Raw genomic sequence first — 18,211 nt, 5'->3', positions numbered from 1 at the left:
AGCTGGATAATTGAAGCTGAGAATTGATATAAATGGTTTTTTATCACCGATTGCTCTTGAAAATGAAGGAAAAACACTCATGACATGAAATATGTTCTCTGATACTTCCATAAAATGTTTAGACTTTGACAGTTTCGTGAAATATATTCTTCACTTTGTAATTCTGTACCTCCAGGCAGAGCTGTAAAGTAAAAAAATTCTGGAGATGCTTGAGATTTTTAGCGAGCTAATAGCCAGTTGTAATCAGCTTTAGCTGAATTAATATTTAATGTGCCAATAAAAGCCTCGATGAAACAAAAAATTCTGCAAAGCAGAGGCTTCTCACATTTCATACAGAAGATGTTAAAATGTTTCTCGCATTGAATGGCAGTTCTGGATTTTGTGCCATGTTTACAGATTGCAACAGCTTGCACGCCAGGCTGCTGGTTCTCTTCAACCACAGAAGTGAGCTGGAAAATGGAAACTGGAACATCGACATTGTTCCAGATTCAAAGACTGAAAGCTGAACTTTGGCAAAGGATATGGATTGAAGTACATTTCCATAGCCGTGCACCAATGTTAGTGAAAATGCAATTCACTGAGTCTTGCTGAGTACAAAATTGCAACGATCAGGAAAAGACTGCTGATATTTGATTACAACTGGAGATCCTCCTCCTAAATTTCTGGATAATAATACAAGAGAGATAACGGTGTGGGATGAAATGGAATTTAAATCCCTCCACACCTTTTGGATCACAATCAAAAGAGCAAGGGTTTCTCTGATTTCTCCAGGCTGGCTAGTGGGACGTTGGAATGCTTATAGCTGCCAGGTTGCCCGAACCCCCGCCCCCACCCCATCCCCTCACCCTAAATTGGGCACCTTACTTGGGGATCTCTGTCTGGGAGGTGAATTGTTGAATTACTGTGGTGTCATATTAATTACGGTATTTTGTTTTATCATCGTAAAGATGTGAAGTCAAAATTGTTTCACCTCTACTCTCGCTTTCCTTTGGAACATCTTGGTCAATTCAACTATGGCTTTTGACAATGCTCAAGGGCCACTTCAATGAAAATGTATTGGAGATTAAACTCTTAAATTGCACAGCAAACTGACTGGTATTGAGGTGCAATTGATTCTTGATAAGTGAGTAGCATGTGTGTCACAACATTTTCTGGAATTACCATGAATAGTCAAGTCAGTAATGCTGAAATTCCAGCTTGCCTCGGTAAGTAGAACTCTTATCTCTGCATCTGCAAGTTGCGGGTTCAACCCCGATCCAACACATTATTACAGGCCAGGGTCTGGAGAACCCCAAAGTGTATCATGAGTTTATCTGAGGACTAATGAGTTCAATAGATTTTGGCTATGGAGAGCACAAGGGCCCACTTTACACGTGTGGTACAACAGAGATCTAAAGTACTTTTAAATTAAAAAAATGTTTATTCTAAGAATCTAGTTAACATTTTTATAAACACACAGTAAACATCTTAGCAACTATCAACTGAAATACTCCCCCCAAAGAATACAGTACTCTATAAGTAACCCTTAATCTTTCCTTACAACATCCAGAAGACAAACACTCTCTTCAACTCAGACATGAGGTTTAAAGTATCTCCTGAGAGCAGTTATCACTTTTAAATTAGCAAGTGATTTGAAGACATTCCTTTCATGCAGAAATAAATCAGAATTACACCTGGTTTTGCTGGATGCAGCTCCCAATCTGCAAAACAAAACTAAACACACCCTGTAACTGCTAGCTCAAAGCAAAAGTAAAACAGACAGACAGCCCAACTCCACCCACACTCTGACATCACTGCAGCTATTTGATAAACACTCATTTCTTAAAGGTACATCCACTACAGCTATTTGATAAAACCCACTTCTTAAAGATACTCTCACATGACAACATGGACACCTAATCTAGGCTGGTATTCCATGGAGGAAGCATGGGCTGGATTCTCCCCTACCCGGCGGGGCGCGGGGTCCCGGAGGGATGGAGTGGCGTGAACCACTCCGGTGTCTGGGCCACCCCAAAGGTGCGGAATCCTCCGCACCTTTAGGGGCCAAGCCCTCACCTTGAGGGGCTAGGCCTGTGCCAGAGTGGTTGGCGCGCCGCCGGCCGGCGGGAAAGGCCTTTGGCGCCACACCAGCTGGGGCCGAAGGGACTCCGCCGGGCAGCGGAAGTCCGCGAATGCGCGGGAGCGTCAGCGGCTGCTGACGTCATCACTGCGCATGCGCAGGGGGAGGGTCATCTCCGGCTCAGCCATCGTGGAGGCTGATGCCCGACGCAGAAGGAAAAGAGTGCCCCCATGGCACAGGCCCGCCCGTGGATTGGTGGGCCACCATGGGGGCACCTCCCGGGGCCAGACCGCCCCGCGCTCCCCCCCCCCCCGGACCCTGGAGCTAGCCCGCGGTGCCAGTCCCACCAGTAAGGGACGTGGTTTGATTCACCATGGCGGGACTGGCATAACAGCAGCGGGACTTCGGCCCATCGCGGGCTGGAGAATCGCCGGGAGGGGGCCCGCCGACCGGCGCAACGCGATTCCCGCCCCCGCCGAATATCCGGTGCCAGAGAATTCGGCAGCCAGCGGGGGCGGGATTCACGCCCCCCCCCCCCCCCCCCCCCCCCCCGCTGATTCTCCGACCCGGCGGGGGGTCGGAGAATCCAGCCCCATGTTACAACATCAGAAATCATCTACTTTAAATTAAATGGCAATCTAAAACTCTAGCTGCTGATTTAGGCAAACATTAAATATCCCACAGCATGGGCTGGATTCTCCGTCACGCTGTGCCAAATTTCTGGTTCAGCACGCTGGTGGGATGCTCCATTTCGCCGGCTGGTCAATGTGGTTTCCCATTGTGGGGTAGTCCCACGCCGTCGGGAAACCCCGCAGACTGCCGGCAAAATGGAAAATCCCGACGGCGGAGAATCCAGCCCTATAATTCTAAAAACTGCAGGGCAGGATTCGCCGACGCCGAAATCAGGAGTGGCGGTTGGGTAGAGAATGGCTCCCAACGCCAAAATCGCAGCAGGCACTGGTGTGACGCCAGGTCACGATGCTCTGCCCCCTCCAAATCGGCGTCTTCGAGACACATGCCGCGCACAGTCACAACCCCGTTGGAATGTCATTAGTGGGCCACCTGTGATGCTTCTCCTCTGATGGGCCGAGTTCTTGATGGGGCACGTGTGGTCTCAGCAGTCATGAGCCTAGCATGGCGGCTGCATAGAGAGAGGTCGTGTGGACAGTATTCAGCACTGCCACATTCGGCTGAGATCCGTGCCACTGACCGGGGGCTCCAACCTGGGCTGGGGGGGGAGTGTTGGGGTGTACGTGGTCCAGCACAGCCAGCGCCATCTTTTCTGGCACGATCAGTGCATGAGTGGGGGGTGTAGGTGGACGCGAGGCTGCTTCTTTCTTGGTCGTCTTTCTTGGCGGCGGGTGGTGGTCCTCTCTCGGCCGACAATGTGATCTCCTGGTACCATCGTTAACAATGGAATTTCCCATTGAATCGACCTCAGGCTACCAGGAACCCCGCAACAGGGGTGCCCGTGGCAAGAGTGCGCCATCAGCAGGACCGCAAGTTCCCACTGGTGTGAACAGCTGGAGGATCTCGCCCTGTATGTCAAATGGATATTTTCATACCTTTTGTGCTTTAGTTGCTGACCTATGTTGAGACGTGGGACAATTGGTATTAATTCTCCTCCTTTACCATCGTCCAATGTCTGTTATTTGATGTAGCCCTAGACAGTAAGTGGCTGAAGTTATTTCGCTGCAGGAACATCACAACTGAGCATTATCCTGCAGTCACCTGAATGCCACATATGCTTACTTTCTGCCAAAGGGTCAGTGGCAATAAGTTATGTTTTTATAGTGTTGTTCACAAACATTGGATTGGAAGTCTGGCTGGTTACCTTCTCTCTAGCTATGGAGAACTGAAGCGAACAGTATGGGCTGCAAGATCCATCTCAACTAACCCAGTGGAGCAAAAACAGTCTGTTAGTTTTAAAAATTGAGGAATCAAGGGGACATCTTGTATAATTTTAATTGTCATGTAGGGGTTGCCCAAGTGTATTTATTGCATTTAATTTTCTACAAATCAGCACAATGGACAAATAATTAAAGTTATGAAACAGATATGCTAAAATGTAATTGTGTAAATCATTTTGGCTGTAAACATACTGTAATGTGTATTTTAGATGGAATGATATGCACTTAATGGTGAGTTAGGGCTATAATCATTCACTTACAAGAATGCTGATGATAGAAAATTGACTGAGATTCTCAATTTCAATTCGCTTAACTCAAATATTAATTTATGCCAGATAGCTACTCTAGTGAAAGTCTCTATATCATTAATACATTTCGAGCATAGGTTGACTCTTTTGATTTATATTTTTATCGAAATGGAAGAGTTTATTTCGGCATAATAAATGAAATAACTCAATGGCTAATAGTTAATGATGACTAGTAATTAAATGAACATTATCTTTAGGGGCTTCTTTAAGTAATGGTTGATTTTTCAGAATATTCTATTGGCAGGGCTCCATTTCACACTGAGAATGGTGACTGGATGTTGCTGGGTCAAATCAGGCATGACGATCTTTTGTAGTGTGCTCAGTTAGACTCAGAGCACTGATATAGAACCGGGAATACGCTTGGCTGTCATCTTCCCATCTGCAGACTGTTTACAGTGGTGACCCGGGGTACCATAAAGGAGAGCAAATGCTAGTCATGTAAGACACTGATAATGCTGAGTTTGCATTCAGCCTGAATTCATGACTTCATTATCATTAAGAACTTAATATAATATTAAAATATTAAGTGGCTGTTAAGTCAATTTATTATGTCACTGTGCAATGTACTGATGTATTGCCAGCTGTTTGTCTTGATCAAACAGACCTCTGACATCTTTGGAAAGGCATACAATTATTTGACCTTGTTAATAGTTTGCTGTACACTTTGAAGTACAGCAAGAGATAGCTTAAAAAGATGAAAATATGTTTGTTTCTTAAAGGGAAACAAATAATGACACTTTGGTCACTATCAGTGTAATATTAAAAGATGAAGTGTGCACAGAACAATCAATTTTAGGCAAATCTCAAAGACTATACACAGAACAATATGGACGTATTTCTGAGAGTCTGTAAAACTTGAATATTTGCATCCAATTAAAGAGTCTTTTGGCTGCTGGGAAACACACTGTAGTGCTTTGCATCTTCCATTTTCCTGAATGGTGATTAATTGCTTTGCAAACTGTTCATGGCCTCATTGCAGAGTATCTTAGCCAATCTTCCCACATGACTTTGACATAATATTTGACATCCTCTGCGAACCAGCAATGAGAGGTTTCAAAAATTCAGGTGTCAGAAGTCTGACTACTTGTGCATAAAGAAAAAGGGCCTGGTTTTATATTGTTTGTATTGTTGTTAAACTGTATTAAATTGTAAATTGTAGATTGAATCACAAACATTGTCCATCTGCAGAGAACAAAAGAAACTTATCCTGTTAACGAACTGAGAATTGAAGAGAAGTAATTTTGTTTTTTGGGTGCTTTAGGAAGTAAGGTATTTGCAGTATATATTAATCACTTGGATGCAAGGATAGAAGGTACTATAGCCACACTTGCAGATGACACTAAAAAGGTGGGATAGTAAGTTGCTGTGAGGAAAAAATACATTTACAAATAGATGTAGATACGTTGGGTGAGAGGACCAAAATTTGGTAGATGGCGTTTAGTGTGGATAAAGATAAATTTATCCATTTTGTTCGGAAAAATGGAAAGGCAATTTAGAAAGACTGCAGAGTGCTTTGGTGCAGAGGGATCTGGGTGTCTTTGTGCATGAATTGCAGAAACCTAGTATACAGATACAGCCGGTAACAAAGAATGCCATTGGAATATTAGTATTTATAGCTAAAGGAATAGAGTATAACCAGTCAGGATGTGAAGCTGCAACTGTATAATGCATTGATGAGACCGCACCTGGAGTACTGTGTATAGTTTTGGTCCCCTTATTTGAGGAGGGATGTTGTTGCATTGGAGGCAGTTCAGAGGAGGGTCACTAGATTGATTCCAGAGACCAGGGGTTTGTCCTATGGAGAGAGAGTGAGCAGTTTATACCGATAATCTCTCGAGTTTCGAAGAATGAGAGGAGATCCAATTGAGGTATAAAGGATGATAAAAGATATTGACAAAGTAGGCTTGGAGCGGATGCTTCCTCTCGTGAGACAATCTAGAATTAGAGGTCATAGTTTTAGCATAAGAGGTAACAGATTTAAAACAGAATTACTGAAAAATTACTTCTCTCAAAGGGTTATGAATCTATGGAATTCACTACCCCAGAGTGCGGTGGACGCTGGGATATTGAGTAAATTTAAGAAGGAGATAGACTGATTTTTAATTAGTAATGGGCTGAAGGGTTATGGAGAATGGGCAGGAAAGTGGAGTTGAGGCTGAGTTAGATTAACCATGATTTTATTGAACGTTGGGGCAGGCTCAAGGGGCTGAATTGCCGACTCCTGCTCCTAATTCCTAGGTTCTAAAATGGAGTACAAGCTTTTGATAATTATCATTAACAGCATCACAAGACTTTTGTTTTCATCCTTATTCTGTTTAATGGGTTTCCCTAGCTATATCTAGGCCAATTCTCAAGATCAAATCAAGTTGAAACACCAATTTATAATCCAACTTTCCCTCTATAAAGATACTTTAAATTTCAAGGAATATAACCATTTAAAAATGTAAACCATGTGCGCAAACCTTTAATCATTCAGTAGCTCAGAGGCAATTTATTCTGCACGACATACCAAAGTGATTTTGGCACTTAACTCCAGCGGAAGCGACACCAGCGTTTAGTTGTCGCATTTGCTTTGTGCCAGGTTGGACTACAGAACAACATAACAGCAGCAAATGGGCAGGAGGAACTTGAACACAGTAACTGGCAAATTGTACAAATTCAAAGCATTATTTCAAACAACTGAGCCCTTCTGTGTTCATTTGTGTTCAGTGTTGCATCATACCAGGATAATGTATGTATAAATGTCCTTTTCCCAATTTTTGTTTTACCATTTCCTTCCATAGAAAGTGTCCTGCCAACTATTCCAAACCCCATTCAAGGTCAGTATGGATTAGTCGTGATTCTAGTCATTTTGTTAGACTAGATAGCACTAGAAATATCTTTTAACAGGCTTTGTGTTGTAGACTATTAACATACCAAAGTTGCATTTTGACAAATACTGATTTCTGTTCATGGAATGAGACATTGCACTTAGAATACAAGGAGGGCCATTTGTGAATTATAATTAACAGAGCTCTTGTTATAAAAAGGCATGGTGTTTAACCTGGTTATCTTTAACAGAAATCAATATTTGATTTATTATACCCTTGGGCTAGAAAATTAGGCACTTGTATATTAAGAAGGTAGTCCAAAAGCAGATCTTGAAAACCTCCACTGTTATTTTGTGTTTGCCAACACATTTTCAGCGGAGTATAAACGTATGATGTGTGTACATACAAATCATGTACTATCTCATTTATGAATCCTGTGAGCCATAGCATGCTACCACTTGCTGTGCTTCACAGCTGTTCCTTGCAGTATCAATAACGATGCCATCTGGTGCATCCCCAATATTATAAGTCACTAACTGGTTTCCTATGGTGTTGCTCATGGATAATCTGACCTGGGCGTGCTGCAGTGATGTTTATTTGTTAAGGCAGAACTATCCTCTCCCTTTAGGCTATATTATACTGTTGGGAACTGGGCTCCGTCAACATATCCTGAGGTTTCAGTCGGTATATTCTGAGGTCAGTTGGGACTAATGGCGAGACAGTGACATCACGATTGGAAGTTTCTTCCCCCTGTCCTTAGGGAGAAACTAGGTTGTCAAGATAAGGAAAAGGAGAGGAGAATCTATCCATCCATCTCGCATCTTCCTTGAAAAGTCAGAAGTACACAAACTTTAAGGAATAATTTCCATTCTCACTGTACTTTTCCTTGATTTTAGAATGGATTTCTCAAAAGAAAGTATAAATTTGGCATCACAAACTTACAATTTGGGCGGGATTCTCCGACCCCCCTGCTGGGTCGCAGAATCCCTTGGGGGGGGGGGGGGGGTGGGTGTGAATCCTGCCCCGCATCTCCTACGCCAGTTGCCGTATTCTCCAGCGCTGGTTTTCGGGTGAGGGCGGGTTTTATGCTACGCCAGTCGGGGGCCGTTGGCAGCGGCTCCCACGGAAATTCTCCGGGCCCTGATGGGCCGAGCGGCTGTCAGTTCCTGGCCAGTCCCGCTGGCGTGAAATGGACATGGTCGCACATGACGGGACCTTGCTGAAAGGCCATCTCGTGGAGTCCTTACCGGGGGGCACCGGTTGCCAACCCTTCCAGCACTGGCCTAGCCCCCGGAAGTGCGGAGGATTCCGCAACTTCCAGTTGGCTCGACGCCGGAGTGGTTTGCATGGTTCTTGGCGCCAGCGTCGGGCCATCCCACCAATTGCGTGAGAATCCCGCCCTGCATCTTTTATCAAACTTGATTCATTTCCACCACCAATTCTGTGCTGGAGAGTAGAAGGATCTGTTGTGAAGTTCTCATTATCACTGCTGCATAGAACAATTATGGATCAAAGTAAGTGGCAAAGAATTTTGGCTGTTCATAGGTCTTGCCATTTAATAAGTGATAACAAATCCCAAATCTAGTTTCACAAATTATTCAGATCTTCATGCAAAAAGCCCATAATGAAGTAAGGTCAGCGCCTCCAAGTGCCATCATAAAATTAAAGGCCCCAATAAGCAGTAGAGTAAATGTCACCTTTCAAAGTGAATGAATGATTTGACTGTATACTGTCCAAATTTTGTATGACCTTTATTCATATCCTCACACATAGGTGTGAATATTTATTCTATAAAATAATCACAGGTCTCCATAGATCAAAGTCCTCAACTAAATATGGAATCCTTCAAACCTAGCTGTAGATCTGTGTCAGACGCGAGATTAGATTAGAACGTTTCCAGTTGGTTGTTGGAACATACAAACGCAACTGAGTTAAATTGATGCCTGGAGCAGGTGATTGTGAAAGCTTTAGTAGAGTAGACTTAGTCTTTCATTGAAATTCTAGCTCAAGGGTATAATAAAGACCTAGGTCATTCACTGAAACCACTGTTAGTTATCTATTCACAGATGAGTTACCCTGGATGTCTTTAAACCTATTATTTAGATAACCCCTATAGCTTAGAAACAAAATTTTAATGAATTCCTATTGGCATACTTTAGTCCTGAGATTTTACCTATGGTTAAAAGCATAGATGAATTGTTACATGTTGCTGCAATACCATGGATATGCTAATTGACATCCATGCAGCCCATAGTCACTTGAATGATTTGCTTTCTTGAGGTGAACAGTCTTAATCTTTGTTATGATGAATGGTCTTTGACTTATTACTTTAGTTCTTTTCTCTTTCTGAATGTTGCATGACCTGCTAAGTATTTCCACCATTTTCCATTTTTATTTTTTAACCTTAGTCTGTATTGTTGCCTATCTAAGAGTTTCAGAGGTTTTCCTTCTGAAAATCAGCACTGTATCTATCAATCTTTTTATCATAATCAGCAAGATTTATTTTATCTTAAGTTGAGCTGACAGAGTGAGAATAAGGTACACCAGAGAGTGGAAATATTAGCAGGAGCCCACTGCCCAAACTAACACAGATTTAATCCATAGGATTTATTTTCTAGGTCATCCACATGAAGAAAAGTGAGGTAAGATTCAAGCATGCCCAAAGCTCAATTTGTAAGCACTCAGAAACACACTTTGTACCTTAAGCACAAAAGAAAATACAGGGCAAGAACCTCTACTTGCTCTCTTGAGGTTTTTCTGCTGGAAAGCATTTTCAGTGGCAGTTATCACAGTGCTGCTCTTTTTTCCATTTCCTCACAGGCGACATCACTGCAGCATATCTCTTCCTCCAGCTACGAGGCTGCCGTTGTCTGTCCCCCAACTTAGTTCTTATTTTGCTTGTTGATAATTGTTTTCCTCTTCTGATGAAGTATCTCATTTCCATATCTATGTCCCATGTCTGGAGAAAAATTTATCAATTCACCAGACTGAGGTGAATGTGCTACTCTGGATCCAAACAGGAGTGTAGTATGCTACTACTTCTGCCTGCAGATATCTTTTGAGCTTAACTTCTGTAACACAATATAATTCAAAGTCTTTAACATTTAACAGCAGGTTTCAACTTCAAAATTAAGTGTACTCTTACTGAAAATGAAGACATTGAAAAGGCATGCTACATGAGATTATTTGAATAGTTTATTGGATACATGAAAATAGCCTATACAGTATTCACAAAGGCTCAAGCTGATAATGGCAAGATAATAGAGTGCTTTTACTAAATCTGGAGTTCTACTTAATTGTGCTCCGTGCAACTGCATCTCTACTACAAGTACAGTAAATCTCTCAATAGTTGAATATGAATTAGAGGATTAAGAGCCGATTTGGTTGAAACATATCAGATCCATATGAGAAACATATAAGATGGGCAGCACGGTAGCACAGTGATTGGCACTGTTGCCTCACAGTGCCAGGTGTCCAGGTTCGATTACAGCCTTGGGTGACTCTCTGTGTGGAGTTTGCATGTTCACCCCATGTCCGCATGGATTTCCTCCAGGTGCTTAGATTTCCTCCCACAGTCCAAAGATGCACAGGTTAGCTGGATTGGTCATGATCAATGCATGAGGTTACAGGGATATGGCAGGGGGAGTAGGCCGAGGTGCAGTGGTACAGTGCTCTTTCGGTGGGTCAGTGTAGACTCGATGGAAGAAATGACCTCCTTCTGCACTGTCGAAATTCTATGCATTTTATCCTGAAGGACTTGAGAGAGCAGATCTGGGGAGGATGTCTCCTCTTGTGGGTGAATATAGAACCGGGTCACTGTTTTAAAATAAGTGGTCGCCCATTTAATACAGAGATGTTGAAGGGAAAAGTTCTCTCAGAGAGTTCTGAGACTTTGGAATTCTCTGCCTCAAGAGGGTTGAGGGGCAGAGTCTTTGGGCGGAATTCTCCGACCCACCGCCGGGTCGGAGAATCCCTGGAGGGTGGCGGGGCAGGTGGAAGCGCCCACCCCAGCGATTCTCCAGGCCCCAATGGGCCGTCCGTTTCGGGCCAGTCCCGCCGGCGTGAGTTACACATGGTCCCACATGGCGGGATCTGGCAAGTATGTCAGCGTGGGCAGTCCTCAATGGGGGGGGAGGGGGGAGGCACGGGGGGATTCGACCCTGGTGGCGTGGCCAGTGATCGGGGTCCACCGATCTGCAGGCGGGCCTGATCCATGGGGGCACTTCTTCCTTCCGTGTCGGCGCCTGTAGGTCTCTGCCATGGCCGATCTGGTCTGCCTATGTACTGAATCACGCCTGCGGTTCCGCGCATGCGTGAGATCATGACAGCCATTCTGCGCATGCGCAAACTCGCGCAGTCCCTTCGGCGCCAGCTGGAGCGCGCCAACGGCTCCGCCAACCATCTAGCCCCCGAGACAGGTAAGAATTTCTCACCTTGGGGGCCCGTTGACGCCGGAGTCGTTGGCACCGGTTTTCCCACCAGCGTGGGGACTTAGTCCCCGGAAGGGAGAATCCCGGTGTTTGAATCTCTTTAAGGCAGAAGTAGATGCATTCCTGACGAGAAAGAAGATGAAAGATTATCGGGGTATGCAGGAATGCGATATTGAGGCTAGACGTAGATTAGCCATGATCTTATTGAATGGTGGAGTAGGCTCCAGGGGCTTACTCCTTCTCTGGAATAAGATGTTTGTATGAACAGAATACATTACTGCTGTCAGATAGTGTCATGCCTGACCAAAGCTGTCCTCCTCTTTTCCCTTTTTTTAATTGAATGAGTAGCCTTTCTGATCTGTCAAATTCATTTTCTACTTAATTTAATTCTCTATTTAAATTAATTCTCAAATTAATTCTCCGTCTTGATTATTCTGGACATGTTGTTTGATCTTTACCTGCTTCCTACGTTCTGCTTGAAAAACAGGAATCTCGACAAGTGATTGCATATATTCATATTGAGCAGAAATTATGATTTTACCCACAACATAATGCTGGTTCTAAAGTGTCCTGAAAGTCAGTACAGCTCAGCATCGATCTGATACCTAAAATCTATGAAGCCAATGGAGGTGCGGTGCAGAGGGGGGGGGCTTGATTTTAATATTTTGGCTTGCTGGATGTGGGGAAGGAGTGGGGGAGGAGTGGAAGTTCTCCTGCATGTTGTGATAGGTTCCCCATCCACAAGATAGCCTGATTGACAAATTTGACTTCCAGTCAGGCTGGAGGAACATTGGAGAGGGGACCACTGACCAACTAGATCTGAGTCCCAACCCAGGGGAGAATCAGGGATGTTTCGGGAGGAGCCATATCCAGTGTTTCTTTTGTGGAGAGGCGCAATACTAGGGTGGGTGGGAGGGATGAAAATCGGAAACCTTCAGGGAGGTGAGGGGAAAGGCTATAAGGCCTCATGGGCCATGCATGCCAGCACTGCGGGGGTTAGGGGTGGTGGGGTGGGGTGGAGGGGGCGAGGTGAGTAGGAGGGAGAATATCAGAAGGGAGGGCATGGTTGTCCAGTAGAGAAGGGTCTGGGAGGAATGTAGGGATGGCAGGTATTTTGGATCTAGCATTTTCAATCTAGTCATTGAACAAGCATTTGCCTATGCAACAGTTCTCACTCTTTATAGTTGTGAGCTTTCTCAAGGCTTAGGAAACATGGTGGCCAAGAGATAAATTAGGATTTGTGATTAAATTTGAGGTGAGTAGCCTCATTATGATATTTAAGTTGCCAACTCACTTCCTGGGAGCAGGTTTGTCTGCTCTCATACCCAATCTCCATTAAAACTGGAAATGGCTTTGAGATCCAGATTTTTAAAACTATATCTACTTACCTGACCCAAACCAACCTGTTTTTTGGGATTAAAATTGTCCAACCAAGTGTGTGGATATTACATGGCAGGCGAGGACCAGCGTGTCAACTTGTTTTGCCATTAAGGACAATAAATATCGTCAATATTTTTTATTAAATCAACTTGTACAGTGATTTGAGCTGTATTGGGTGGGGGAGAGGGGGAAGAGAAGAAAACTGTGGGACGCAGGATAAAAAAGGACACAAGTAACTAAATGAAACCAATCCACCTTACTGCCACTTAAAACCTGATTGTTATATTTCAGAAAAAGTAACTCCCAAAATAAATTGGTTTTCACTATTTCCAGTTGAAAATCTCAGCAGGTTTTCAAACATGTAAACACTCAGCAGAAACCTGCACTCACGGATTGACAAGCTGAAGTATACACAAAACCTCTCCCTCTTATGGACTGACCTGATTAACACTGCACCCTTGTATGCTTCGATGTTTTATGTAATTACATTGTGAACCTTGTGTTGCCCTATTATGTATTTCTTTTCTTTTCTTTTCATGTACTTAATGATCTGTCGAGCTGTTCACAGAAAAATAGTTTTCACTGTACCTTGGTACACGTGACAATAAACAAAATCCAATCCAATCCATACATTCCAATTTTACACAGCCATTCAATATTTCATAGGTTGAGTCCCATTATCACATTACCAGCAGAAGCCAACATGGATAACCATCTTCATGGGCATTTTTTTCTGTTTGTAAGAATGCATTTGTTTTTTTAAAGTTCTGCTGCGTGGTGCTACTTGAGTTGCAGACTGTAAAATAAGGATTGAGTTCTCGTCATTGGTGGGAGGTTAATTGGGGTGGGAAATTCAACCGAACTTTGAATGCAGCTGACGCAATCAATTGGACCTGAGTACACTGGTTGTGTACCAAATAATGGGCAAGACTTTACGGCTGTTCATGCTGGCGGGATCTTCTGGCCCTGCCAATGGCGCAACTCCACCATGAGATTCCCGGCAGTGGATTCAATGGGAAATCCCTTTGGCAGCAGCGGAACCAGAAGATCCTGCCATTGGCCAACGGTGACTATCTCCCGCCACCGGGAAGCATGCTGTGGGGAGGCCAGAGAATCTTGCCCAATATTACATTTTCCATGTATATTTCCCTCTAAATGAATATTTTTCCCAGATTGTGTTGTCAGTGGCAAAGGGCTCACCATTTACTTTAAATAATTTACCCATAAAATTTAGCAAACTCAAAAGCATAGATTTCTCTTTTCCAAAGTCAGTTTCAACTTGATGCCTACTGCAGGTGGCCTCTTGTGTGGAATTCTTTGTTTTTGGACTAAGTGCAATGGCGGGTGGCTCTGGTAGTGTCTTTCCCATTGGCCAGAATGGTAGGCCAGATTCTGCACTTAGAACCTGATTAATTATGCACAGACGAATTCCCCTCCAAGTCATCTGGTGGGCCGGTTTCTGATTTATCACTCATCAGCTGATGGATTTGAATGTCCTGGCCCTAAATTTAAATACCAGTCCAGCACAATCATATCACTCTCTCCAACTCACTTGTCTTCACCAGACCACGCAGGCTGTCAGCAAGCCAAAGGAAAAAAGTTAGAAACCACTGTTCCTCGATTCAATCAGTTTCCCGCCGAGCCCATTGCTTGTGAGGTGCCCATGCCCCACTTGGACCTCTACCCACCGCATCTGGAGTCTTCATCCATCCCCTTCCAGTAAATGACATGATATCCCTTTGACTCCCTTGATTACATGCTTTCATTCAGCCTTGTGGGGGTCCAGCTTCCCTCCCTTTGGTCTTTCCTCTTCCTTCCATTGTTCATCTTCTTCATCCACCTCCTTGCCCCTCTGCCTGCCATTGTAATCCTTCAAACCTCCCCTCCCCTGACTCCTTGTGCAACTCTTCTTCCACAATTTCTCCCTCTATCTTCATCAGGCCACAAACCCGCACCCCTGCTCTCATCCTCCAAACTGGCATCACTTCACACTCCGCCCCGCAATTGAACTTCAGACCTCAAGACCTTTGTTGCAGTGGCTGCATGAGCCCCACAGCACAGTTCTGCCCCGGTAGACACTGGTGTGTGGCACCAGGGGTAAGGATACACCTGTACTCCCCAACCTCAGGCATTGGACTAATGGGACTCGGTGATACAGGAGGGTCCAACAGCATGGTGCTGTTCATGATGACCAGCTCAGTATGGGAATGTAGGAACAAGTAGAGTGTTGCGCAGCACATCAGGAGCAGTGAAGCACAGTGGCAGAAAGGCATTGTTGCAGTCACTTTGAAGGCTTTTGTGAACTGAGGACCACCTTCATGCCACTCTTTCGCATTTGGATTTTTGACCGATCTAATTCCGTAAGATTGGAAGGCCTGATCAGACACTGGCAGCAGCTCATTTAACGAGGATTCATGGGATGGAAATAAATATGAATGGTGTTCATACCACAAACCAGCAGGAAGACCCACCTGCTAATAACCCAGCACTGGGTAGGGGCATTGCAACGTGACTTTTATGTCGGCAGGTTTCCAACTTTTTGGTACCAGCTAGATCCACTGCCAATCCCGTGCACCAACACACCCATCACAGGCAGGATGAGAAAATTACATCCGTAGTGTCCATCAACTGGTCAGACATTAGGCAGGGGATCAGCCAATTAGAATTCAAAATTCTCACAGGTGGCAAAGCAGGAAGTAAAACAAAATGATAGGAATCATATTCAAAGCATTGTACAAACAAAATAAACGTTACATATACGGGATGAAAAGAGAAACTTAAACCTTTTTTGAAATATTTTTGAAAATATTTTGGTCAAATTTTTAATGTTCTTCTAAGGGAATGAGATTCAAAACTTGTAAAACTACTTTCTCAAGGCCAGAGAGGTTGCTCAGCACTAATTATAACATGGTACACAGATTAAAAACTCAGTTGATCCCTGATTAAATGTGAGTTAACATTTTCATTAGCTTTTACAGCCAGAATGCTATGGAAATAGCTCTCAGCAAGTCAGTTGAGAATTAATGATTTCATCTTTGACGACTACAACAATGCATCCTGTGGAGGAGCAGGATATCACTGACTGAAACTTCAGAATTCTGAATTTTAATATGCATGCATCAATCAAGTGATTTCTGCTGCCCAGACCACCAGAAAGTCTTTCCATGCTAGAAATAGGCAAATCCCAAATTCTTTTAGAGTTTGAGACCCATCAGCCTCCCTTAACTGGACTGTCAAAAATACAAAAGCCATCAATCAATTGCCACAACATTTCCAGGAACATAATTTGAGTTTCAAAAACTTTTTGGGATGGTTACCCAAGTGGCACAGTGGTTAACACTGCTGCATCATGGCACTGGGGACTCAAATTCAATTCTGGCCTTGGGTGACTGTGTGGAGTTTGCACTTTTTCACCGTGTCTGCATGGGTTTTCTCCGGGTGCTCCTGTTTCCTCTCACAATCCAAAGATGTGCAGATTAGGAGGGTTGCCAATGCTAAATTGCCCCTTAATTGGGAAAAAAATAATAATTGGGTACTTAAATTTATTTCACCTGAGGAAGGAGCAGTTCTCTGAAAGCTAATGATTTGAAACAAATTTGTTGCAAGACTTCTTACTATACAGAATTGAGACAGACCACTGTATCACAGGGAGAAACTGCAGTGTCTGAATATCCTTGGAGAGAAAACCAACAGAAATGTGAGCTTAGAACTCAGATCCTGATGAAGGAGAATGAAGATTTACTACATGCTCTGCAGCCACCCAGGAAAAGAACACAAACACGGAAAATATTGAACAATCACAGCATGTCTGACAGCATCTGTGGAGAGAGCAAGGAGCTAATGTTTGAGTCTGGGTGACTCTTTGCCAAAACTGACACTCCCGCTGACAGAAGAGAGAGTGTGAAATATCCTCAACCTCAAAAAGGGATCAGAACAAGATTAGGCGATTGGTCAAGGCACCCCAGAGTTTGAACCTGTGAAGTCTGACACTTTGCAGGGAGATGTAGGAGAATGTAAATATGATAGGGATAAAAAAAAAATGGGGGGGGGGGGGGGGGGGGGGGAGTTGTAGAGTGAAGGTAAACGTACATATCTCATAGAATAATGATGCAAGATCATGAGAAGTAAGAGAGGCCTGGAATGAGGAGAAGCTTCAACCTTGCACAAAGGTCCAAATGTGTAAAAACTTGTTACAATCCCAGCTGAGAATATTGGACATGTCAGATCCAGGCTTGATACCTTTTTTTTAGGAACATGGAGACAAGTTACTGAATTAATTAGCTGGAGTCTGCTAATGATCTTTTAATACAAAGAGTAAAATATTTATTGAAATAAGAAAAATTAATGATATTACACCAGAAAAAAATGTTGGAAAGAGCGCGGGTACAAATGCAAGAAGACAATTCAAATTTGCACTTTTCCTTTACCACAGCAAAATTTAGATTAGGTTAGATTTAGTGTCACGTTTACTGAGGTACAGTGTGTGGTAGTCGGTATTAGGGGTATTACGGTACCCTGGATAATGCTGTAAGACCATTGGTGTGGGAGGTACCTCAGACTGCTATATCATTGGTGAAGCCTGCCTGCTGGTTCCGCCCAGTAAGGCGGAGTATAAGAGCCTGTGTCTCCCCAGCAGCTGCATTCTGTACCTGCGCTGCTGGGGGAAACATCTAGTACAATAAAGCCTTCAATTGTCGTCCAATCTCGCTTCTGGAGTCATTGATCGAGCATCAATTTATTGGACTAGATTTTAAAGAATGGAGCTCCGAATCAAGCCGGAGTGTCTGCAACTCAGCCCCCACGCGGCAAACACAGCGGCGACCTTTAAACTCTGGCTGGCGACCATAAACGGGTACCTCAGGACGGCCACAGCTACACCCATGGAGGACCAGAAGATGCAAGTTCTTCACTTGAGGGTGAGCCCAGAGATCTACACCCTCATCGAGGATGCGGACAATTTCGAGGCCGCGATGGCTGTGTTGAAAGGACACTGCATTCGCCCAGTAAATCAGGTCTACACCCGACATTGGCTAACGACGAGGTGGCAAATCTCTGGGGACTCACTGGATGAATTCTACCGTGCGCTCCTGGTGTTAGGTAGGAACTGTGACTGCCCACAAGTTTCAGCCAGCGACCACACAGAACATTTTATCCGGGATGCATTCTTTGCAGGTATGCTGTCTCCCAAATCCGCCAGCGGCTGCTAGAAAAAGAGACACTAGGCCTCAAGGAGGCACGGGCCCTTGGTAGCTCCCTGGATGTGGCCTCCCGAAACGCCCACGCGTACGTCCATGACCGCGCGGCAGCCCCTTGG

General features: G+C 44.1%; 1 protein-coding gene across 5 annotated transcripts in view; it reads left to right on the top strand.

Moving 5' to 3' along the window:
- Positions 1 to 18,211, top strand: part of LOC119969047 (limbic system-associated membrane protein-like) — a 1,027,481-nt gene that overhangs the window by 937,737 nt on the left and 71,533 nt on the right. For 2 of the 5 annotated variants that reach the window (XM_038802218.1, XM_038802217.1), the window contains exon 7: positions 7,061 to 7,096. The exons of 1 other annotated variant lie outside the window; for it this stretch is intronic. In XM_038802218.1, the coding sequence (XP_038658146.1) occupies positions 7,061 to 7,096 (36 nt within the window). Of the gene's footprint in view, positions 1 to 7,060; positions 7,097 to 9,691; positions 9,730 to 18,211 lie in introns of those variants that run through there. 2 more of the 5 variants (XM_038802220.1, XM_038802221.1) reach the window with 2 other exon arrangements.

The sequence above is a fragment of the Scyliorhinus canicula genome, chromosome 7, assembly GCF_902713615.1.
Source record: "Scyliorhinus canicula chromosome 7, sScyCan1.1, whole genome shotgun sequence".
NCBI classification, from domain to species: domain Eukaryota; kingdom Metazoa; phylum Chordata; class Chondrichthyes; order Carcharhiniformes; family Scyliorhinidae; genus Scyliorhinus; species Scyliorhinus canicula.
The sequence above is the reverse complement of the archived record's forward strand: the minus strand, read 5'-3'. Positions and strand labels throughout refer to the sequence as shown.